Source organism: Oxyura jamaicensis, chromosome 11, assembly GCF_011077185.1.
Source record: "Oxyura jamaicensis isolate SHBP4307 breed ruddy duck chromosome 11, BPBGC_Ojam_1.0, whole genome shotgun sequence".
Classification (NCBI taxonomy): Eukaryota; Metazoa; Chordata; class Aves; order Anseriformes; family Anatidae; genus Oxyura; species Oxyura jamaicensis.
The window spans coordinates 1,254,973-1,280,175 of record NC_048903.1 but is presented as its reverse complement, the minus strand read 5'-3'; the positions used below and the strand labels follow the sequence as shown (position 1 = coordinate 1,280,175).

The 25,203-nt window shown below is 50.8% G+C and overlaps 1 protein-coding gene across 13 annotated transcripts in view; it reads right to left on the bottom strand.

The window, feature by feature from the left end:
- The window catches only part of HYDIN (HYDIN axonemal central pair apparatus protein), a 127,215-nt gene extending 102,012 nt beyond the window's left edge, over positions 1 to 25,203 (bottom strand). For 9 of the 13 annotated variants that reach the window (XM_035336922.1, XM_035336930.1, XM_035336927.1 and 6 more), the window contains exons 1-7: positions 25,089 to 25,203; positions 17,222 to 17,350; positions 16,409 to 16,534; positions 14,965 to 15,084; positions 12,507 to 12,641; positions 8,079 to 8,278; positions 150 to 274 (exon numbers count right to left, since the gene is read on the bottom strand). In XM_035336922.1, coding sequence (XP_035192813.1) covers positions 150 to 274; positions 8,079 to 8,278; positions 12,507 to 12,641; positions 14,965 to 15,084; positions 16,409 to 16,534; positions 17,222 to 17,338 — 823 coding nt within the window. In that variant the 5' untranslated portion in view covers positions 17,339 to 17,350; positions 25,089 to 25,203. Of the gene's footprint in view, positions 1 to 149; positions 275 to 1,546; positions 1,696 to 8,078; positions 8,279 to 12,506; positions 12,642 to 14,964; positions 15,085 to 16,408; positions 16,535 to 17,221; positions 17,351 to 19,317; positions 19,422 to 23,295; positions 23,402 to 24,365; positions 24,394 to 25,088 lie in introns of those variants that run through there. The other 4 variants (XM_035336924.1, XM_035336923.1, XM_035336925.1 and 1 more) reach the window with 4 other exon arrangements.

Genomic DNA, 25,203 nt, shown 5'->3' with positions numbered 1-25,203 from the left:
ATCCTTCTGGGCTTCTCTGCCTAGAAGGGAAGGGAGCTGGCTGGGACGATGAGGAGTGACGACCGGTGACTGGTGTGGGAGGTAAACTTAACACTGCTTGTTTTGGGGAGGGCTCTGTCCCGAAGGAACACGCTCTGTCCCGCACTCACCCGTGTCGTAGTGAACCAGCAGGGAGCTGGAATGGTCCCCAGTCTTCAGCGGGTGGAACTCCACCGTGACTTGCATGGTGTCACCAATCCCAAGAGTCCCAACAGAGGGATCAACAGAGAACGGGCTGCAACGCAAAGAAAGACATCAGGAATATCATAGCAGATCTGGGGACCACAATCCCTTTGGGGCCTAGAACTAGCTCACCTCCTTCCCTCTGAAAGCCAATACCAAGTAACACAGCCGCATAGTGAGAACAGAACACAGGATCAGAAATACAGCTACCACCACTTCTGAAGAGATCCAGCCCTCAGAAGATCACACAGAGCAAAGTGACCTCTTCTCCCCATGTTCTGCATCCTGCTCTGCCTCTCTGCAGCGAGTCCCAAGAGTCAGACTGCTAGCAACGCAATCAGAGGATTGTTTTTGAACAGCAGAGACCAAAACTGCTATTTGCATGCCAAGCTGACCCCAATTTCCTCCAGTCTTTCTTACCCTTCCACCTATAAACCTCACCTCAGGAGATGTAAATGTCAAGGCTGTGTCTGTTCCAAAGAGATTACAGCCTAGAAATCAGATACAGGGAAGAGTCTTCCTAGAAGACCAGAGAATAATTATGATTTAATTTGCAGAATTCAGTCTTCTTTCTTTGAAAACAACCTGTTTTAGCCTAAGAAAGGGCACGTTATACCAGCATCTCAATGAAAGCTGCTATAAGAAGAAGAAAAGGAACAATCAGAGAAACCTGAGTACAAATGCAGACTGGTGATACCACAGCAAAGAAAATAGAGAAACAAAAGGAGCATCCCATTTTCATTTAGCTAGGATTCAGTCCCTGGCCAAACGAAGCACACCAATGTGGGATCAACAGGAGGGGTTCAACATACGCAGAAGCCACGTAGCCTGGGCTGTAATCCAAGCTTGGGAATTATGCTTGCTTGGCCCAACAGAAAAAATTCTGTGCAAGGTGCTGGAAATACCTATTAAAATGTGTCAGCCTACCTTGGTTTTACTATGAACAGTTCTGATTTGACACCAAGTAAACAGTTCTTAGCTGACAGACGTGAAACTCTGTCTTAATGGTCGGGGATAGCTCTCAAGAAAAGTCAGATGGAAGGTGGCAGCCGGCACAGCCCCACTCAGAAGACCCAAGTTATTGTTCAGTACTGTGCTGGTGGACAAATTGCCACCTCCAAAACTTGTTCTGAAGAGTTTTTTTTTTTTTTTCTTTTTTCTTTTTTCTTTTACCATGATTAGAGGATGCAATGCACCCACAAAAATAACGAGAACAACTGGACCTGTGCGCAAGCTGAACTTTGTTCAGATGAGTAGTGACAGCTGATAAAACTGCTGGCATTTCCGCTCAGTAATGAGATAGAGCTGCAATTAGCAGACTGACCTGTTCCCATTACTCGTAGTGAGAGCGCTGCTGCTGGTGCTTGGATGTGGGACGTGTCAGGAGCACGGGGCTGCTGCATAGTCCCGCATTGTGGCTGATGGCCAGGGCTATCCATGTTGCCCCAGAGCCTCATGGCACTGAGGGCCTGGGCCAGGGCAGAGAGGTCCCCTCTGGAGCTGAGCGAGAAGCCCTCAGGTAGCTTATGGAAGGTGTTGCAGTCCCCAAAAAGGATTTTTCAGGGATAAGGTTTGTTTCTTCTGTCAGGCTGGAGAAGGGGATGCAGCCCCCCTATTCCCAAGCAGGTCACCCCGCCGTGTGTCCTGCCAGACCGTGGCCCACGCTGAGCTGACGCTGGGCTGTGATCCCCAGAGGAAAGACACAACGGGTTTTTCTGTTTTGATACCCCAAACTCTTTCCAGCTGAGAAGAGCTGCTAACAAGGGGGGTTCCTGACAACACCTCGGCACTACCTTGGCTCCATCGCCCCCCTCCTTCCCCATGCCTGTGGCCCTCCTCGGATGGCTGCGAGGACAGCAACGCTCCCAGGGGAGGCCTCAGAGGATGCTGGACACTCAGGGCATTGTCCCAAATTTGCATTTTCACAAGAGGAGGAGGATCCAGCCAAGTTCAGGACTGTGTTGCGCCCCACACAAGCACAACATCAGACAAATTGGCAAAACCAGCTCATCCTCAGGTGACTTCTCCGTGCTGCTTTAGAGGGAGCCTATACATCCCATTCCAGATGGTGGCCACCCGGCAAGATGAATGCCCTGTTATCTGTCAGGAGAAACAGAGAATAGCCAAGAGCCGTAATTCAGATCATTGAAAAACTGAGCATGAATCAGACACCGCACTTCCTACATCCCACCCCATGCCATACCCACAGGACAACTGCTTCTGCTGTGGCAGGAGCTCACCACCCCTTGCGTGGACCTGGTGCTCCAAGACCCCAAATGCAAGCCCCATGGTTGAACTTAACTCTTCCAAACTTCTGGCAAAACAACTATGCTGTTCCCTGCAGTCCACAGATAAGAAAGGGTGAGGAGACATCGCTGATGTGTTGTAATAGCCAAGTGAAAACCACTGCCAAGAGATGGAGCTGGCAGGCTAAACCTCAACCTTTTATCCATTAATTGTGATTTAATTGTAAGCTGTTCTTTAAGATAATTCTGGCCCTCTTAGATCTGCCCTTTTAATGAATCACTGCTGCTCCCAAAGGACAGAAAATCTTTCAACAGATAAGCTTTGGGGTTTGTTTTGTAACAGCTTCTTTTCTTCTGACATACTTTTCAACTGTGTCTGTGTGGATGCTTGTTTTGGTGCACATCAAAGCTTCATGGGTCCAGATCTATAATAAGCCCGTGGTACCTTGCAATGACAGGCAGATCCCCAGCCTGTATGTAGGTACTTGCCATGCCAAGCTGCAGGAGGCCTTTCTGCTGGTTCCTGCTGAGATCTTGTCTATTACTGCCCTTGGGAAAGGGGTTGATGCTAGGCTTGAAACAATTTCATAATGAAACATTTTGGCATTTACAACTTGCCTTCACCAGGCATCAGCTCCCCTTCTTTACAGGGCTGACAAACGTCGTGTTCCATGAGGACACCAAATACTCCTGACAACTTAGAAACAAGCGACAGAGTAAAGCCATGACTCAGGCTTTCAAACCATTGTGCCACCTTTCTCCTACAACCATTTGGTAAACACAGCATGAAGGATGCTCTTTCACCAGCTCGCATGGTATGCTCATCTCCATGACCAAACAAACTTTCTCTTTGGTCTACTAGGGGCTTAATCTGCATTTTAAAAACATTTGATTCGGGAGAATCAAGTGAAAAAAATAATCACTTTTCAGCCTTCTGCCTGATTTTATTAAAAGCTACCTTCTGCCCCAAAGACAACAACACAATCTACTGATGATTGAATTGCCTCAGCTATCCATTAAGACCTTTTGCAGGAAAAACACAAAGATCATTAAATCTCAGCATATATTAATTTTAGTAATGGTATAGCAGCCACAATCAAGCTTGTAACCGTTCCAGTAAACTGATTCTGTTGGACCAAATCATCCAAGACTCCACATCTGTGCTGAAAAGCCCTGCCTGGAGTCAGCAGCTTCCTGCTCTTTCACCGCATCCACGGTCTGTTTTCTTACCACTGGATGGTCTTTGTAGCCTATGATATCCCACCAGCCCCACGCCTCCTTGCAGAGACATCTCTGACATCAGACTCTGGATGGAAAGGAAAAGCAGCAGGCAGAGCTTCTTCACTGGCCCTTCAAACCAAAATTCTGTTGCTGAAGCTGCCCAGCCTTTACTTGCTTCATTTCCCTGTGCTGTTTGGCTAAACTGAGCGCAAGGCAGCAGCCACAACTCTCGAGGAGCACCTCTCCCAAGCAAGCCCCTAAGTGTTCATCTTCTGTTGGAGAGGGGTGATGAAGATGCTTGCTGAACTTTCTGAAGATGGTGCTGGACTGGAAGGGGACATTGGGCCATTGCAGAAAAGCTTAGGAAGAGCAGGAATGGGGAATTTCAGCACACCACTTTGCAGCTTCTTTTGCTGGTTCCACAGCTCTGCTGCCAAAGCAGAGGACGGCCAAGGCTCCATGGCTGCAGCCGTGTCTTCCTGTGCACCCTGCTCCAGCCAGCCTGCACCCTGCCAGCCTCCATCTCAGCTTCCAGGGCTTGGTGGGGGCATTCCCAAATCTCAGGCCAATCCTCTCTAGCCCTGGAGCATGGCATACCACTATGCTTGCCGTTGTCAACAATGGGGTTAAAGAAAGAAGGCAGTGCCGCACTGAGATATGCTTCCAGACACCATTTTTAACTCGAGTGTACTGGAATGACATTTATCTTCCTGAATATCAGAGAAGAAACTCATTATCCTGCCTTAACAATGAAAAGGAGAGGAAGAGGCTTTCTATATTTATGCTATTATTATTTTTTATTATCAAGCTTTGCAGAAAGAGTTGGGTATGGCCACACAGAGGGAACACAGGCAAGATAATGCCAGACTGCACAATGGGGAATGTTTTGTTCACCAGTGGTCAAAACACGGTGATGTTTTCTGGTAGATGCCATGGAAAGGGAAAGTTCTGGACAGGGAGCAGCAGAAGGATGCTGAGTTAGCTCCATGGTTTCATTTAGGAGCTGTTCCCTGGGCTGAAGCGTGCAAAGCCATAGGGGTCCTCAGACAAATGAGCAGCAGGTAGGGAGCATCCTCATGAACTGACCAGTTGCAAGAGCTGAGCTCCAACTGAAAGGAAGTGTTGGCATTTGCCATCGCATGTGCAGTTTTCCCAGGACTGAGAGATGCATTGAAGGGGAAAGCAGACAGCATATGTTTAGTGCTGCAGAGAAGGGAATGCAGAGAAAGGAGGCAAAGAAAAGTAACGAGCAATACGAGCTAGGAAATGGTGGCTTCTGCAGCAGGCTCATGAACATGGGAGAGACTGAATTTCTTTAGGCCAAAACCAACCAACCAACCAACCAAAAACAACACAGAAGTTACAGCAACAAAAACAGAACTTTCAGTTGCGTGAATGGAGAAAAAAGAACAGAAGAAAGCAGAAGGAATATGTAAGACAGACCTTGGGTGATGGCTCTAGAAGCTTAGACAGGTTTCCAGTTCCCTTCTATTCGACCAGTTCTTCTCCCTACCACATGCATGTGTGTACATATCAACACACAGAGATGCTGTGTGACATTTAGATGGGCTGCAAAACAATGTGTCTTTATTTAGAAACAAACAAACAAAAAAAAAAACAACATTTTACTTAAACTGCTTAAATAATCTGCTAAATAAGAACAGAATAAAATTGTCCAAATTTAAGCCCATAAAGCTGGCACTCCTTCCCCAAAGCACCTATGCCATAACTCTTGATTGCCGCACCTCGTATTTACACTAAGCTCTCTAGGACAGGGAACATAAGTCATTCATTTCCAAAGCTCCCGGCACAATTTAAAACGCACCGTGACCATAATTAATCACTGAGTCGTTATGGAAGTCATTCACAGGAGGTAGTGACTTATTTAGCTAAATCTTCACTACCTCTGTTAATAATGATGCAAGCCTTTGTTCCACCCTCTCTAACAGGGAAATTAATCCCCTAACATTAGTAGGAAATCGGCCTCTTTTGTTAAAGCCGGTGTAAATATATTCGTTCAGAGACAATTGCCAGCTAATGATCTATTAGCCTGCAGAGCAGCACGTCTGCCTAGCTCAGATCCCCTTGTCACATCAGGGGGAGGCCAGTTCTTTCCTCCTGGGGTTGCTGGAAGCAAGAGCCTCACCTCAGAGCTCAGCGTACGTCTGTGCCCGCAGCACAGCAAGCAAGGAGCCAGCCACGGGGCCCTGCTATCAGAAGCAGCAACGAGGCTCACTCACAAACGTGGAAATTCACGGGTATGGTTGAGGGCCCTGAAAGACATGGGACAGAATAACCCCAGGCAGCAGCACAGGCTGGGTGCTGATGGATAGAAAATGTTTCTACAGAAGAGGACCTCAGGGTGCTGCTTGGTGACAAGAGGAGCACAGGTAGGTGGCCGAGCGCACGCAGGACAGCATGGACAAGAGGGCACCAGCAGCTCCAGGGAAGGGATTACTGCCCTCTGCTCAGTTCTTGGGAGAACAGCTCTGGAAGGCTGTGCCCATCTCAGGGGTTCCCAGATGAGACAGAGCAGGCAGGATAAGTCTGGTAAAAGCCGACTTGGTAGGGCTGGGGCACAGGGAGATGCCTTCGGAAGTTTGCTCAGCCTTTGGAAGGAAAGATGAAGACAAATCTCACTGCTGCTTACAGCTACATAAAGCGAGGGCAGAGAGGAGATCTTGGAGATGTGCAGGGACAAGGCAAGGGAAAGTGGATACAAGGTGCAGTAGTGGAAAATCTCAGCAGATCTTGGGGAAAAAAGTAGCACCATGCAGGCAGTCAAACACTGGAAGCCAGAGAAGCAATGGAACCTCCAATGTTGAAGACATTGAAAACTCAACACAAAAATGCCCTGAGTAGGAAGCTGTGTCACTTGCAAAGCTGATCAAACTCTGATGCTGGTCTGCTTATGAGCTGGGCATTTGCTCCAGTGATCTCCAGAGGTCCCTTCCAGCCTAAACTGTTGTATGATTCTACCTGACAATTCAAAATCATCCCATTTCCATTTCACATTTTCCCCAGATTTCTCCCATTTCCTATACACCTGTGAATGCACATAGACAGATAGTAGGCAGGCATTAGAGGAACTCAACCTTTCACAAAGTTCCAACTGAAGAATTCTTTATGACATTTCAGTGAACAAAAGCAGAAAGAGAGAAAGCAGAAACACAGAAACTTCTGAGTAGCTCAGAAGAAATCTGAATGAAAGTGGGTGCCACTCTTAATTAGAATGAAATGGTGCTCATATTCAAGGATTTAAATCATCTGTTTGAAATTTCAAACTGGTTTTCTGAAGTTGGTAATGAAACAGAAGAGATGACAGACGCCCTCAACAGACAAGGGAAATCATATCGGCTTTTGATCTTCATATGCACAGAATCCAGTTACCCAGAGCTCTGCTTTTTGTGTAGTTGGAGAAAACTTTTCTAATGTTTCCCATTTCCTTATTGCAAATCAGGACTGCGGTATTTGATCACTGAACTTAAACTTTTAATATCCATAGCATTCAACATATGCTATATCACTTGATAAAAGAGTCGTTAAGTGTACTGGAAAAGATGCTAAGCACCTCGCCAGTTTTTTCCCTGCTACAAGGCTTCAGCAGAGGCAGCAGCATACATGTGAGATTTGTGTTGGATGCACCCCTTCCCCTTCCAAGGACACCATGCTCCTCCCTGCTCCCCTTTGTGGCCCCACAAGCTGATCCCTAGGAAGGCACCAGCGAGGAGCAGCATCCCAGCAGCCTGCTTATGAAACTTCACCAGCCTTTGGTGGGGCCCCATCCCTGCACTAGTTACTTGCTGCATTTTTGCCCCCACTAGCGCTTGGGGCTGCAGAGCAGTTTTGAAGTCAGAGTCTGCTCATCTCCACTGTAGATCTCGTTCCACTTAATATTCGGTCCCAGGGACCAGATAAAACCTACAGCAAAATAAAGGTCCCCAACCACAGTGTTATTTTCAGGGCTTCACTACCAACTGCTTTGACCTTCTGAGCTCTGATCCTAAGCAATAAATTATTTATGGGCTCTTTCACCAGCTCCTAGCTAACCATTTCCAAACCCTGCTCTAGGTCTACCTGACCTGAGCTTCCACAGCTGTCTGCCATGCAGGACCTGGCCCAGCCCCAGGGCATCACATTGCCTTCATGCATGTGTCCCTTCAACCCAGCAGAACCTTTGTGAGCTGCCGTGCTGGATACACACCGCCACAGTACAGAACTCCACAAGCTGCCGTTATCAAAGACTGCACCATTCCTAAAGCAGTAAGCAACTGCAAACCCCACATCCTGCCCGTTTCCAGCTGCTACTACACAGATGCATGGATGCTCTGGCTCTCAATGCCATCACACAGCGGTGCTGTGCACAATCGGGATGCCAAGCTCCTTTACCTCTGGGTGCTGATGCGGTAGTGGGCCTCCCGGTTCCCGACGTTGCGAACCAGCAGAGTTCTTTGGGTGCTGTGCTTGACTGGGCAGACTGAGAAGTTGAGCTGGTCGGGGAAGTCCAGGATAGCTCGGGCACCGATGGCTCGGATAGGCACGATGAACTTCTCCCTCTCCGTGATGCAGGTGAGCTCATGGAAGTAATCCTGCGGGGAAAGAAACAGGATCAGCAAAAGTGCGTTTATCACAGCAGAAGGAAAACTGCTGTTTTCTGTCACTTTGCTCAATAATGCAGTAGTAGTTTTTATTTAATGACCTTTCATTCCAGTGGCATGACCAGTAGAGGCCCGTTAACTTGCAAAGAGGAAGCAGTCCCATAGCTTCACCTGCTCTCGCAGCAAGCTGGCAGAGACACCTCTATGCCATCAGAGGACAAAATTACCTGACACTTTGATTCTGAAGCGCCAACACAGAAGGATTTCACATAAGGGATTAGAGCGTGAAAAGAACCACACACGCAACCCACAGCCAGTCTCGGATGAAGCACCTAAGCTGGACACCACAGCTGCTGTAATGGCCGGTTGCTGCACAGGGTGTTTATTCCCCACCACTGCCCTGCAGTGCCATGAATAACAAGGCTGGGGATACAGCCCCTTAAGGTCTATCTGGTCCATCTTCCCACCCCAAAGCATCTCAGCCCTGAGATCCCCAACAGGCACTTTTAGCACTAACAATTCTTTCCCATCCCTAGAAACTATTCCAGCTCTAACCCAGACTTACAAAGTTCTCCTTATGTCTGATCTCCATTTCCCTCTACATCTCATCCTAGCCTCAGGGGATGCAGAAGATAGCTTTGCTTCCTCTGTGCTGAATATTCTGGCATGGTTGATGCCTTAATCATGTCTCCCTTGTAAATTCTCTGTAATAGGTGATTGGTGCCTTGCTGGCATGCCTACCTGGGGCACTGAACTCATTTGAGATTGTCTCCTTACCGCTTCAAGTATGCAATGGTATAAAGTTTTAGTAGGAATTACACTTAGCATCGAGCTTCCTTAGCCAGAACCCATTCAGAGCCCTGTGTGCCTGGGCTTTCCTGCCTCCTCCTCCCTGCCCCGGGCACCAGGACGCCGCCAGGCTGCAGACCTTGCTCCAGCAGCAAGGCACAGTGCACTCACTGCCTGCTCAGCCGGGGTTCAGAGTTGCAGTAACAGATGCTGTCACATCCAAGATGTAAAAAAGGAATAAAGAAAAGTATTTTTTTCTAGACACATCTCAGATTTTCACTGGAAACTGCAGAAGGGCTCTGGCTTCTCATCTTTAGAGGGTAAAATGCCAGGAAGGGAACTGCAGCAATACCTGCAGAATTCAATATCATGTTTCAGGAGGGAGTTTCAGCAGCAGCAAGCCTTTCTGAATTAGCAATTTTGTACTCAGTCTTGAAGCCTAAGCCCTCTAAAATAAAGGAGAAGGGCAGCCCCTGCCAATTTAAAGCTCCTGTTATCTGTATACTTCTTGTTCTGGGCTGTTTGGATACTCAGAAACCACACTAGCAAATAAAGCAAGTAATTTACTTTCTGCTGTTGTTATTTTGGCCACCCTGGTGTAACACGGGCATTGTAAATCCAATTGAAAGCTGCATGCCTTATTAAGTCTTGGCATGCCATATTTCCTTATCTCTCCTCTCCAGATGCCAGGTAGACAGGGCAGGACACGAGGAGCCCAGATCAGCAGTGGGATAACAAGGCAAGAAACTTCAGCAACTGGAGGTATTTGAGGGAAAAAACGGGAACTTATTTTCAAGTCATTGTCACTGCTAAGGAGGGAGTAGATCAACAGGGATGTACATAAAAGCCCGAGGAATTAATACCTGCCCCAGCTCAAGCCCCTGCATGGGGCACAAGCACCAGGGCCACCTGCACGGCGACACATGGGGTCTGCTGCAGAGAATGGGACAGTGATGGCTGCAAACCCCTGCTGCACCACCAGGACACCGGCCTCACCACCCACTCAGCTACGGTCTAAGGGCGTAGCTGAAACTGGCCTAAACCCTGCTGTGCTTCACAACTGCAACCCCTCAGCAGACTGCTTAAAGGCACTTCCCTAAACAAACCTGCCTGGAAGAGAGAGGGGTTGCATCACTTGCATGAGTTAAAGGTTGTGCTGTATTTACACCCAGCTTTAGGCTATAGATTTCCATGAAAATATGACCTCATCCTTCACACGACACCTCTGGTTCCAGGAAAGTAGAAATCATTGCACAACGCTGCCTTTTCCCTTATTCACCTTCGAAAGGTAGTAAGTCGCAAGCTCCAGCCTTCAAAGTGTGACTGCTGGCATTTGTCTGAGTGCCCACTGAAATGAACACAGCTGCTGGCATCGGGGATGTCATCCCGGGCTCACGTTAAGGTTGATAGCAGCGTGACAGTAATTAACTGCCCAAGAAGCCAGCAAACTCAGGTGCCAGCCACCTAACTTCAAAATACCTCAATGAATTCTTTGCAGCAGACAAATGAAAAAAAAAAAAAAAAGAAGTTCTGTAGGGTGAGGTAATGTAGGAAGTCTACCAGGGGAAGCTCCCTGCTGAAACCATGATACCATAAAGGCTAGAAAATAAGGGCCATTAAGAGAGGAGAGGCTGGAGTGTGATGATAGCATCGCACAGGAACAGGTACCCTTCTGCTGCCTTCCTCAGCTACCAGTTCACAGGGTGCTTTGAAGCCAGCCCTTTTGCCCCAGCTTCATTTGCCTCAATCTTTTGTCCTCTCTCCTCCCCGCAGGACTCTTCCCAAAAATACGCTTGCAATAGCTGCTGCAGGCTGCAACGCTTCTCTAGCAGGGCTGGCCTGAATTTTAAAGGAGTTAATTTCAGTAACGCAATAACTCATCGTCCTGTCATATTTCATATTAATCAATGAGCATTAAATTCAGTCTCCGCTGAGCATCAGCAATGAATTTTGCAAACCTTACAGACTGAACTGGTATTGCCTGAGAACATTGTATTGCTACAGTATAGAAAGCGAGGGGGAAAAAAGAATAAGCTGTGCTATGTTTTTATATGCTTCTTGCCTCCTTCCTTCAAGACAATCTACAGAGAAAACCAAAGGACAAGACGAGCATCCCTCTCTGCAGATGGTTTGCTCCACGAGGGTTTCCAGCCAGACAGGGGCTGCCAGGGCACCCCTATGGCACAACCAGAGCACGACAGGGTAAATCATTGGAAACGATGCCCAGCAGAAAAACGAGCATTTTTTCTGCAACTCGGGTGCCAATGCAAATTGTGACATGCCAGCAGCACGTTGATTTTGACAACTGAACCATGCAGCGTGCTCCCAACAAGCAAGAAAGCACTCGTTTTTCCAAGCAAGGGCTACACGGCATGTGGCATTCAGCCCCTAACCACTTGCATGCTGCTCTTACTGTGGGCTCACAGCTGCAGCCCAGCTCTGTGCTCCATCCCGTGAATCAGGAACAAGAGCAAGAAAATCCCATAAAGCAGTCCCGCACCAGGACAACCTCCCCAGACACGACAGAGGGGTTGGTGCCTACACCCCAGTTCCCTGGGTCACCCAGAACCCCTTTTTAGGGGGGTTTCAAGGCACTGTGCACCTCCCAGCTATGCTGGTGCTGTGTTTCCCAAGTGCTCTCTGGGTCATCCCACCTGACTTCTGCTTCTGGTGATGTCCCTACATAGTTCTGCTGCCCCTCTGAGCTTTCTGGCATTCTGTCCTTTGTGGGCACCCATTTTCCTCTTCCTCCCCCAGAGTGAACACTCAGTAATTAATACAGATAAATCACATTTTAAAGGCAGCAGTGTAGTTCACAAAGCCTACATCATGAGACTAAACTCTTGTGTCACTTGGGTAGTTTGTAGAACTGCCCTAGGCAAGCCCCATTTTTACCCTAAATATTAATGATGTTAAATAATTTCTCAGTCCCTCCAAAGGAACAGATTATTCCACAAGCACAGCGAGCTAGGGACCACAGGGCATTTCCTTTGTAGTTGTCTATATCTACTCTTCTAGGAAGGGACAAATTGTGAAATTAAAGCAGAACTAAGCAGCAGATAAGAGATGAGCAAGCAGCCATGCCCCGAGAGACCTTACACATTTGTCCTGGTGCAGAAACAAGCACGGTGGCATGGAATGCATGCCCATCGGTAGAGCCCTCTTCGCAATAACATGCACAAGGACAGCCACACCAATTGAACGTTAAATGTTCCAGCGCTGAAGGACAAAAGAAGCCTGAAACAAGAGCCTACAGCTTGAGTAGGATTCCCACCATGGTGAAAGACTTTCTCCCAGTTCTGGATCCAGCACAACCCCACTGAAACCAGGAAAACTCCCTAAACCCACACCTCCTCATTTGTTCCAAATCCAGCCCCATGGGTTCACTCTCCACCAAAAGGCACCAACCTCCTGGGACCTCTGGTCTCACCTTGTTCTCCTCAGGGGTGAAAAGGACGCGGAAGGTGGAAGGCATGCCAGGTGCCACCTTACGGCACACGTCAGTGGGGCTGATCAACTTGAAATAAGGTGAGCTCTCCAGGACGACCTTCACCAGCCGAGGAACCTGCAGGGAAAACGTGAAGCTATCAGATTTTGCAGCCCAGGTGGAAACAGAGAAAAGACACGACCCTGTCTAGGTGACGTCCTTCCTCAACCACCTTCCCAAAGCGCTTTTAGCCCTGGAGGTACACGTGAGCAATACACCGGGAATAAAAAGGAGACACATAGGAAGGCAAAGATGACCCAGAAGAAAAGGGGGTGACTAAGAGCTGCTAAAGGGGCCTGTGAAGAAGCAAGGGAGCACCACAGTCCATTGGGAAGACTGATCCAGGAGATGAGAGCAGTCAGCTTGCCAGAGTGATGGACAGCTGGACTGCCATTACCTCCTCCCCCCAGGCTGTGCCTATCAATTACCGGCTTCGGAGGCATTTTCTGCCTTGATACACAGCCAGCACCACCTCACAGGGTGGTTTTGTTATCAAGAGCCTATCCCAGTTCCCTGGAGGCCACCTGGTGATAGCAGCCAGGCAGCTTTGTGTGCCTTGGTCCCTGCGGGCACTGCGCTGCCTGCTGCTGCCCCCCAGGACAGCAAGCAAGGCATCCTCAGGTACACAGGTATCGACCCCAGCTCACCAGAGCACATCTCAGCCTCTTGAACAGGCAGTCTCAGCCAGCAGGCAGCTTCCCTGATGAACAACAACCCCCACACGAGGCTCGGAAACATAGATCAGGTCTGCAGCACCCGCAGGAGCCTGGTACCCCACATCCAAGGCAGCCCTGAAGTCTCCAAATGCCCTTGGATCTCCACAACACCTGGGGCAGCAGATTCCAGGAGCCCATTCCCCACCACATGAACATTTTGGTCACCAAATCTCCAGAAGATTGGGTTCACATGCCCCTGGCTTCAGCAAAAGCCACCCAGAACATCTTGGAGGGTAAGGAGCAGCCTGAAGACAGAAACACTTCTTCACAACAGACAAAAGATAGATATACACCAGAGCACTTCTGCACCCAAGTCATTGCAGAGCCTCTCCGTAACATACTGGACTTTACAGAGCAGTCTCAGGTTACTGCGTGGTACTAGGCAGGATCATTCAGAGAACCTGGTGAGAAAGCTACGGGAGCACGCAGCTCTGTTCTCTCCAGGACACTACCAAAAGCCAACACAATCAGAATACAACAGTCCCCCTTGGGATTGTCATTTCCATATGACAAAATACACCAAAGATTTTCCTTAGAGCTCATTCTGCTTTGACAGCAGCACTGTCCACTGGGTGAGGTCTTAATAACTTTAAGAACTAGCTCATTTCAGGAAAAAAAAATCAACAATTCACACACTCTCCCCGGTAGGGCATACAAATCCCAAGGTGCAGCTGTACAAGTTTATTATTTTTTACTGGGAATGGCAGCAATGTTGATGCAGATGTTCTTTTCCACTTGAGGAAGCATGAATAGAGCAAATTAACTGTTTGCCTGTTGACCGACACTTGGCAGAGACAAACGTTCTGAAGTGCCGCACGGATAACGGGGCGGCTGGAGCCAAGAGGCTTGGTGGGAATGAAGCAGAGCAGTAGCAAAAGGAACCGAGGGGGGTCTTCACCAGGAAAGAGGACACCCACGGCACCAAGTGCCTAAGATCTCCATGCAGACTGTGTGAATATTGGACATCCAAGCCGCATCTTATTGATATTCCCAAGGGAGACGTCAGGAGTGGAGCTCCCTGAGAATAAGAGAGGGACCACAGTGCACCCACGGTCACCCCGTTGTCTCCGGGTATGCTTGCCTTCTCTCACTGCTCCTCCACCTGCCACATCCCCTGAGGTCCCTTGTGCCCACCCATCTCCCCCAGCAGGTAGATTGGGGAAGGGGCCAGTTCATGGCCTCCCCTTGGGCACATCTCACTGCTCAGATGCCTCTTCACCACAGGGACATCTCTTGGATGCCACCTGCAAGGAGTTATTTCGAGTAAAGGCAAAGGCCTTCAAGAGTACGTTGCTCTGGACAAGCTGTGGTTCTCCAAAGGGAAGCAGAGAGCCACATGCAGAAAAAAAAGTCGGGGCAGAACCAAACCAAGCTTAGCAGGAGCCCAGCACTAAGCTTTCAAGGGGAAGCATGATGAAAGAAGGAAAGAACTAAGCAGCACTCAATATGCCATCAGAGCAGAGCTTTCCAGAGGAAGGATGTGACTGGAAGAGCTCCTTTGGGTTAGAGCCCACCAATGCACAGCCAACACCAGGGGGAGGATCCCCACAATGTGGGAAAATTTCCACACCCTGGCAAAATGAAGATGGAATGTGTTATCCTGAGCATGCTTCACTGCAGTTGGGGACTTGCTATGCTGTGTCACAGCAGAGCATGCTGCTCTTCCCCCAGTGCCCCACACTTACCACGTCGTTGTTCCTCAGAACCAGCGGCACCTCGTAGACCTCGCAGGGGACGTAGCTCTGAAATACCACCTCTGAGGGGAAAGGCTGGAACAAGCTCTGATCCAGGTCAACTGCTGAGAACTGGAGATGCAAGGCATCCGTGAGAGGAGGGATGCACGAAGGGCATCCTGCACTGCATGGTCTTGGGGGGACACCTGCCCATCTCCTCTAGGGAAACAGCAGCTCACCCACCTACCTTCTGAAGCAACCACAAGTTACCGGAGCACATTAAGCAGGCATCTCTGGAGGCGTTTCTCAAGGAGGCCTTTGCCAAAAGCAAGACTGCACTCACCTCCAGCTTAGCCCTCTGCCAACATGGCCATGCAGTTCTCAAGTGCTCACCAAGGTAGTTGTGAGCCCTCAGGGAGGAACCCAAGCCCAAAAGCTTGCATGGGGCTCCAAGACAGGGTATAACTCATCCCAAGACTGACACAGATTTAGTCCCATGGGTCCCCAAATAGCCTATGGGGATATGGAGCCTAGAAACCAGCAAGCACAGAATGGTACTGTAGGAGGGGAAGCCAAAAAGCAACAGAGGAGGCAAGAAAAAAGCAAGCAAGGTGAATGCTGGATGGTTGTAAGGTTCACCCCTTGTCAGCATTACTGGAAACTTGAGCAAGCCTGAATCTAGCATCCCCTTCTCCCACGAGCTTTACTGGGAGGGGTGATTTTTTTATTCTATTATTGTTTTATTTAATACTGCTGCTCCCCACCTCCTGCGCTGTCTAGGGCAATCCTGGAGCAACCTGTTACAGGTCTCTGGCTGCCCATTCTCTGCTCAGTAGCTCTCACTAGCATGTTACACGCTGAGCAGCCCCTTCAGAAGCAGCTTTGAGCAGGCAGGAGCCTTGCTCTGGATGCAGCACATCCACCCACCCTGCCAGCTGTAGGCACCCGACAGCAGCATGCAGCCTGAAGCCGAGCACCTACAGGTGTCCCAGCTGCTGTTCCAGCCCAAAGTATTGATGCAGTCATTTTTGTTGATGAGTCTGAGTAATTAGCATAGGGCCTACAGACTCCAAGGGTCAATGCTGCCACCAGCAAGGGGAGCCAGGACCCCAAGCATGTCAGCGACTGCCCCGAAACAAGAGGGGAGGTGGCCATTTCAGAGAGAGGATGGAAAAGGGCAGCTCATGTCCTGCTCCATCCTTCCCCCAGTGCTGCGCTTCGGCAAGGATGGCTAAACTCCAGCAAAACCCACTGATTTCAGCAGGGTTTATGTTGGCCCAGCATTGAGACATCTCAGCAGGGCAGGAAGTGTTTTGCCTTTCCCCCAGCACGAGGCAGGACAAACCCCACCACCAGCAGCACTTCCAAAGGGCACCAGCACCAAGCCACGTGGGCGTTCAGAGAGGCACTGCAAATGTCACATCAAACCACGAGGAAAAGGGCAGGAAAAGGCTACCTTCTGATGGGAGGTTTCGCTCATGTCCAGAAGCTGGACAATGTGGGGCCGGCGCGTGTCCTGAGCGGTGGCCAGCCTCTGCTGGGTGGTGAGGGACATCTCCTTCAGGAAGGCAGAGGGAGTCAGCTGCAAGGCAAGACACCAGCGAGGGCTGCAGAAATGCCTTTCTCCAGAAAGGCTTTTCTTGTTCATGCACCACCAATGAATAATTCGTGCTTGCAGCCTCTAGGACAGTCCTGGAAGCCCCGTAAGTTACCTGCTGAAATATTCATCACCAGTAAATTAATTATATAGAGCGGAACACACTCACTCTAACGGAGCAGCTCTGTCCCATTAGCCTCTCTGTTGTGATTCGATGTGACATGTTTGGGGTTTTCTGCTCTTTGGGTATTTGTTTCCTCTTTAGTGTCACTGGATTGAGCTGTGGCCTTTGAGGAAGGGGGGGGGAGGAAGCTGTCAGAACCCCCCACTCAGTGCTCACAACCCCTCCACATGCAGAGGTGTCCCTGGTGGGCAAGCCAAGGGAAGCAGTGCTGTGCCAATGCCAAAGGGGAGAGGAACAGGCTCAAGTCCTCGTTCATCTCATTTTAACCCGTGCTTTTTCTCTCCCTGGACTGGCCTCACGGACACCTACAGAAGCCTGCAGGGGCATCTCCTTGACAGAGCCTCAGCACCAGGTGGCCACCAGCATGTATAAGAGGCATCTGGGGGTGATGAGGGATCATGCTCATCCCATTGTGGTTTGCAGAGCTGGATCTGTGCTCAAAAAAAACCAGCCTCACCCACTCCTGCCTGGCCCCAGCAGGTACTTACTGTGACAGGCTCCTCTGCCTTGGCCACCAGCCAATTACGAGGTGACACCGCTTTGCCCTGGAACCCATCAGGACTTCTGGAGGACTCCATGGAGCAATGGAGCTTGCTGGCAGCCATGTCTTGGGTTACCTGCAAGAAGTAGCAAGGGGACTTAAAATCCAGACAACTTGGAAGGCATCAGGGCTGCCAGGCAAGAACTACAAGAACCACATCAAGGCTGTGGCTGGATCATGGAGCAGAGCGCAGGGCAACACGGAGCCAGGACAGGAGCATTTCACATCCACGTGGCACAGGAGGAAGCAACACAGCAATACAAAGCGCCCCTTGGAGACCCAAAGACTCCAGATCCAGTTCTCTGGTGGAGCTGGGAACTGTCCCAACTCTCACAGGACAACGAGGAGACATGACCTCTCCTACCCAGAAAAGAGCACGAGGATCCCCAGCAGCATCCACTCACCTCTTACCCATGCTCATGTCTGGAAAAAGAGCCTCCCACCACCTCACAGTATGTTCCCACTGGCTAAAAGCCACCTCCTTCCTGGCACGGGTGACTGAGAAGCATTCCTTCCCCTGAGCCACGCAGGGGCCCTGGGTGCAGATCTAGACGGTGCCACTCGCAGAGCACCGCAGGATGCACCCGTGTCCCCAGGCTGCGGCACCCTTCTTGAGCAGAAAGCTAACTTCCCTGCCTGCTTGGTGAAGCACAGTGAAGAGGAAAACACTTCTGAGTTCTCAGCAGCTCTGCTCAGCCCCCCCCCCTCCTCCCAAGCAGCCAAAACCTCACCACTAAGCCCCTCGAGTCAGGCATCGGGGCTGCCCCACACATTAACCAAGTCAGCCCTGTCCTGCTTTACCAGCCAAGTTTTCCCTTTGTGCAAGGAGCCTTGCTACGTTTCTAACTACTGGAGCATAGAGTTCCATACTCTGATGGGAAATTATCCGTTTTCAAGGCTAATTGGGTTGTTTTAAGTTACAAAAGTTATCCAGCAAATAGGATTTCTTCCAGGCATGAAATTACCCCAGTGCCCAGGAGCATTTCTCTGTGGAGAATGAGGGCCCTAATTTTCACTTAACACCCAACCCAAAGCTCCCTACAGGCTGTAACGGTAGAAATAAGAGCATAAAACCATTAAAAGAACATGAGCAATTAGCTCAAATGTAAACACAACATGTGTGAAAGCAGGGCCACTTAAGACTCCTCCATAATTGCAGCTTTCCAGAACCTCATTCCACAAGGGGCAGGGGCTGGCAGGGCCGTGGGCTGTTCCCCTCCAGCCTGGCCACCCCTCCCCACATCTCCCCAGCCACAAAAGGGGCATGCAGGAAAGGACAGAAGAGAAAGCAGCCCCAGGATATTTTAAATTCACTCCCTAAAGAGTATTGTACATGTTCATGGTACCAGGCCCTTTATACAGTGCTCAGGTAGGACAAGGATGGGACTAACGGGACTAAAAGGCAGCCCCGGACCCCAAAAGCACAACCAGATGCCTAAGGATGCTGCACCCCTCTGTCCTTGTGAGGAATAAGAGCACAGCCCTGTCCTGCAGGCACGGGGACACGCTCCAGCAAAAAGCTAGGATTTCAAGCTGGAAATAACTATTTTTCAAGGGAAATTTAACGGGGATGATACAACATTAATCTGGATTTCCGTGCTTTATTGCTGGGTCTTGAGAATAACTGGATTATTTGTTACAATTTCCCAGCTGTAATTTCACTCCACTCGAAATTAATCCTGTCCATCATGCCCACGGCGCCTATTTCCAGAGTGCTCCCGGGTCCCCCCCTGCTCTCCCCAGCCTCCAGCACGGAGCTGCTGCAGCCCCAGGGCTCTGCTCCCCGCACATCGGGAGCGAAGGGGCAGCTCAGAAGCCAGCCACAACTCCCTGGAGAGGTGGGATGAGGGGGACGCAGCACAGCACCACTTCTGCCCGCTGGAGAGAGCCCACCGCCCCCTGCCCACCACCAGCAGCCCCCCAGAAAGAGCTCCTTAACCCGCTCCCACCTCCTCAGACGTGCCCTTCGGCCAGGCACACGGTCCCCCCGCGGTGGGACTCGACCTTCGGGTGGGTAACCTGGGCTCCTCGGGGAGGATTCACCTCGTGCAGTGCCCGGCCTCGCTCCCCGAACCGCCGGGGGCTGTTGGGTGGCTCTGCTCAGCCCAGTGGGAGCCGTTGGCACAACGGTGCTGCCAGGGAGCAGTTACCGACGGGGCCGGTGGCTTCTGAGGGTCCCAAGGGAACCTGGAGGGCAACCAACGGGACCTGGAAAGGGGGCTGCCTGCATCCCCCTCTCCTCAACCCTCTGGCACAACCCTGCCAAGGCACAGCCCACGGACCCCAGGGAAGGGGAGCGCTCAGCATGACACACGACAAGTTTCTGGTTTGTCTGCTGCTGGGGTCCCCCTGCTCCGGGGGGAAGATTGGGCTTCTCAGGGCAGCAGCACCTCGTCCTGCAGCAAGGCTGGAGGCAGAGCCAGCTCCCTGCTGGCATCCAGGACACACAGCATCCCTGCCACACTCCCCTCCCTCCTGCTCAGGTTCCTCCACGGGTTCCCCCAGGCAGAAAACACCACAAGGGACAGGAACACAGCAACAAAACCAAGCTCAGCTCCTTGCAAGTAGCACACTGGGAAGGGCCCACGAACCCAGCAAGGAGCTGGGGCTTCGCCACCCTCACCAGTCCCACACCGAGGGCACAGACACATGTTCAAGCATTCGGGGCTTTTATTTCTTCAGCTCTAGGCTGGAGCCAAGGCTGCTTTCTGCCTTGAATGTCCTCAGAATTGCAGTGGGTTGACTTGGTCCCTTACTGCAGGGGTTTCTGATGTCACTGAAATGCCTTCAGAAGAGTTACAGCCGTGCAAACCACTGCAGCCCATCTATTTCTTAAACATCTCACTCTGCAATGAAAGATTGCGGCAGCGTCAGGAAGCACGCCTTCGAGTAGCATTTGTTAACATTGCAGAACATCAGACAAATTAATTCAGACACCACAAACAAGTTAATCATTTCTTTAAGAGCAAAGAAAAAGTTTCTGTGCTATCTTACAAAGCAAGGGTTTAATTTCTGCTCTCTTCACCCTGGGAGGACCCTGACCTAGGGGCAGAGCACTTTGTCACCGCAGCACTGGATGTGCCTTTGGGGGTGTCCTCTGCTGCTGCCACACCTGGTGAACACCTCTCTGATAAGCTTGCTCTAATTAGCACACGTACACACACCAATTTCCTGCTTCCAGCCCAAACTTTCCTGCCTCACCGCGCAGATGGAGGGAGCCAAATCCCTCAGCGCTCCTGGGCAGCAGCATCCCATCAGCGTGAGCTGGCACCGAGCACCCTCACAGCTCCTGCAGGGCACTGCCTCGCACAGATGCTTCACTCCCAGCTTTAGGGCCATGGCAAAGCAGCAGACGAAGTCACTGAACCTGCAAGCCTGTGACTAGGAAAGGAGGAACAGAACTGCCCTCATCAAACAAAGGTGCAGAGCCCCAGCTGGGCTGCTCCCCCAGCTTGGGTGCTAGCTATGGACTCAGGAGACCTGCAAAACTTTGGGCTTGGATGCAGGTTTTCTGACTGCAAGAATAACTCAGGACAGGATCTCATCTGAAGCAAGGTTTTGATGTCTTGCTCTGTCCCCAGACCCACCCAAGCTTGAGCCAGGCCAAGATCCAGCTACAAGCTGGGCAGTGCTGGAGCACCGAGGTCAGCATCTGCTCTGACCGCTCCCCTTCCAGACAGGTTTCCTCCTCCCCACATTAAAGCAAGCCCCCCAAGGAAGGGGTGAGCTCAGCTCAAAACCCTCCTCAGCTTTGGTGATCCAAGGCCACCCGTCCCAGCAGAGCACCTTAGACATCTGGCTGCCAGCGCAGGTGAGGTCACTGCCTCCCGTCCCAGCAGTGCCGCATGGAGGAAGGGCCGGTGGGCTCTGCTCCCTTGGATCACAAAGTCTTTTAGCTAATGACTATTTCATGTGCAATGCTAAGCAGTCTCTGGAGGGAAAAAAAAATAAGAGAGACCAGAAACATCTTCACAGAGCAGGAAAAAGGTGTGTCTCATGATGTGGGCTCAAGCTGCTGCAGTGACTCCTTGCCACAAAGGGCCTGCCCAGCATCCCCCCTCTGCCAGGCACTTACGAGCTACCCTGGGGGTCGATAAAAGCCCCTTCACCTCTTTAGGGCAGCAGCATGAACCTCCAAACACTACCTGGCTCATGATATAGCGCGGGGTCACACAGCCAACACACCCACATGGACCTGTAGGCACAAGGCAGGGCTTCGTGCCAGCTCCATCCTGCCAGGACTGTGAAATTCAGAACGTTCAGCAGCAAATTGAGGCACAGAGGGACTCTTTGATGCCTGTGAGCTTGGCAAAAGCTCTTCTGAAGAAGCTGCTGGAAGCACTTAGATATGGCCCTAAAGCATCCAAATCCCTTGGTGCATCTGACCAACAGTTTCCCTCTAAAGTAAAACTGAACAGCTCTCTGAGGATGCTGCACAGAAGAGACATGAAATGAGGAATAAATAGCCAATTTCTTAGACATTAAAAAGAAAGAGGGGTTCATGTAAAGGCAGTTTTGTGCCCATAAGAATTCCATGTGCTGGCACTCTCATATCAAGGGATCCCACGCCACTGGTGCTGCAGCAGCAGCCTCTGAGCTGGTCCAACACTGACCTCTGGCCCTCCAAGCCCCGAGCCCACCACCACCTGGCCTCACTTGTAGGGTTGCAGAGCTGGGGCTGAACCCTCCTTCAGCACACCCAATAAATCCTTCCTCCTTCCTCCCACAGAGATAAAGCATCTCACCAGAGTAACTGAATAATTGGCCTTTCTATTACACTTTGCTGGAAGAGGGAGACAGATCTGCTAAAGCCGAGCATCAGGATGCTATAGAACAATTTTGTTCAGCTAAATCATCTTGCCCCACTCAGGCTTAAGTAGTGAGATCACATTTCTTGCCTAGAAATCACCTGCTTAGCCATAATTACCATATAAACAGCATCTCAAGGAAGCCAGGAAAGGAAAAGCAGAGTTTCCAGGACTAATCTCTTGCCCCTCCAGCTCACTGCTAAGTGGTTCAGTGATTTCTAAATCAAGTCGCACTACCCAGGAAGCCTCACCTGCCACCTTTATATTCCGCTCCCTCCATATTTTATCACTTAAGTGCTGTCGTCCTGCAATTTATTACAAAAGCTCTACCACAGCCAAGATAATTAATAGGAGTCTAGCATTATGCCTTCCCGGTACTTTGCTAAGCCAGCTCTCAGCTGGCACTGAGGTGGCCCAAATTCCCCTCCAAGGGTCTGCTGGAGGCTCCTCAGCCCCACACGTTGTAATTTGCAACTGTGGCTCCTGCATCAAGTATTTCTGGTGTTATGTGCCCTCCCTGGCTGCCTCTCCCAGCATTTGATCCCTGCTACCCTGGCTTTGCAACTGGCATCAACTCTTTTCTGTTTACTTATTTCCTGGCACCTGGAACATTGTTTTGGTTTGCAACGCAGAGCTTCCAAGCAGCTGACAATTTGGGGATGGAAAAACAAACCAAAGGACTAGAAATGGATGCCCAGGTCAGGAACAAGCAGCCGCGCATGGGGTCAGAACTTTCTCTGCAGCACTGAATCCAGAATCAGCCGAGCAGTATCGCTGTTTAGCTACTGTCAAGACCTGATCCAAAGTTCATGGAAATCACAGAAAGATTCCTCTGAATATCAGGCTGTATCCACATGTGATTTCTTACCCTAGAAGTGCTAGGACACGCGACTCGCACTAGCTTACAACAGCTCAGGTGAAAGGAAACAATTCTTCATTCCCTGAGGGCTTACGGCATGTGAACAGTAGCTACAGTTCTGCCGATGTGCATTAATTAATTAATCCACCACCTACCTGCACAACCCAAGCTGGAACAAGGGAGGCTGCCAGCATCCCTGTGTCCCTCTCTGAACCAGCTCTCAGCCCCTGCAGCACCAGCAGCGCATAGCACAGGCTGCACGCTGCTGGCATCCCGACCATCTGCCCTCACCAGCAGTGACCCTGAGGGACCCAGCTTTAGCTGAATTGCCCGAAGTGCTCACATCCTACCAACCTCCACCCAAACCAAGCTGTTTTAATCTCCGTCTTCAAAAACTTCTGTGGAATAGGGCTATATGTATTCATATACCCAGTTCTCGCAGTGCAGTTTTGATCTCTGGAAGAACATAAACATGAATTCAAGCACAAATTCAACTCAAGGACACCAAACTGGAGACAAGCAACCAACTAAAAGCAGAGGCAGGAGCAGTCTCCTCAGTTACCGAACCCCCCCTTGGCTGGCTCAAGCCTCATGACAAATACTTTGGCTTCACAGAGCAATTCCTGTCCTCAGACGGGACACAAGGCTCCCAAACACCCTCAGAGCAGTCTGCACCCCGCTGGGACCACGGTGACACCAAGCCTTTGCATTTTCCCCTAGATGTACCCAGGAGTGTCCTCTTAGAAAATCACCTACAGATTTAAACTGCAAGGAAAAAGGCGACCACAAAACTCTCCAATCTATGCCACCTGCTGCATTTTTCATTAAAAACCTTCAGAGCATTTCACATGTTATGCTTGCTCTCTCATGCCCCATTTACAAAGAATTAAGGCCAGGACAACCCCACAAGAACCAGGGATCTGGAGGCCCACAGAACTCATCCAGGGCTCTTGGGGACCTTTGGGAGCCAGGCTGAGCACCCCACGGCTCATCCCCAGACTGGCTGCAGGCCTGCATGCTCAGAGACAGGCAGAAAGGGAAACATCTAGGATCTTTCACTTTTGGGGAGCAAAAAATCCCCAAATCCTGCTCCTCATCTGACTCCAGGGAGAAATCTCACCCCCCAAAGTCAGCTTCCTTGCAGGGGAACAGGTCCCACAGGAGGCAAGCACAGCTGACTGCCCCGCATGTTGGGAGGGCTGAGGCCACCCTGCCCCACAGGCACCCGCATCCCCTCCTGATCCATGGGTCTGCACAGGGTTGTGTCCTCCCCCCCAGCCCACCGGTCCCCAGGTCCCTGCACCAAAAGCCCCCCCATTTCATCCGGGACAGGGGATGGGGACACACAGCCACCATCACCCCGCTGTGGGGCCCGTGACCAGCCCCCTACAACCTCCCTCCTCGCTCCGTGGATGCACTCACACCAGTCCCCGCCGCACAGCGCTGTCGCTGCCGGGCTGTTGTTGCCCTCCTCGTTCCCAAAGCAACAGGGCCGCCCAGCAGGCCTCACGTCACCACAGCAGCGGGGACATGGGCGGCGAGGCCGCGGCTGCGGGACACGGTGGCGGGTGGGAGGCCACAGAGCTGGGTGTGGGGACGCTCGGTGCCCACCCCATGCACAGGCCCTATGCTCCTTCTCCTCCTGCCGCAACCCAACTTTGCTTCCCTGCTCTTATCCCCCCTGTATCTGCAAGGAAACAGGCACAGACACGAGGGACTGTGGGTGAGCAGCACCTTGTCTCAAAGTAATAATGAAGGCTCAGGGAAAGCAGATAATGACCACGGAAAGCACACAGTGAAGGTTCCCCCAGCACAGCCTACAGCACAGCCAGGTCCCTGTGTTGATCCCAAAACTGAGCGGTGATCCCAAAACTGAGCGGTGATCCAGGATCTCACAGCAGATCCCAGTGCTTATCCCAGGGATGTCACCTGTGCCAGGGCTAAGAACCAGCCACCACACAGGGCAGATCATGGAAAGAGCCACGCGCCAGATGGAAGTGCAGATGACAGAGAGAATGTTAAAATATCCTTTAAAAAAAAAAAAAAAAAAAAGAGAGAAATCAAACAGCTGCCAGCACTGCCCCCAAAGAGACTGCTCACAGAGGTGCCCGCTCCTGTGTCTTGTCACAGCCTGGTCCCCAGCTCACCCGCTCTGCTGGGCTCCTGCAGCACCCAGCCCTGCACAGCACAGCCTTGTCGCCCCTGGGGAAGCAGCCTCACCTCTGGGAAGCTCTGTCATAAACCCTCTCCCATAAGGGCAGC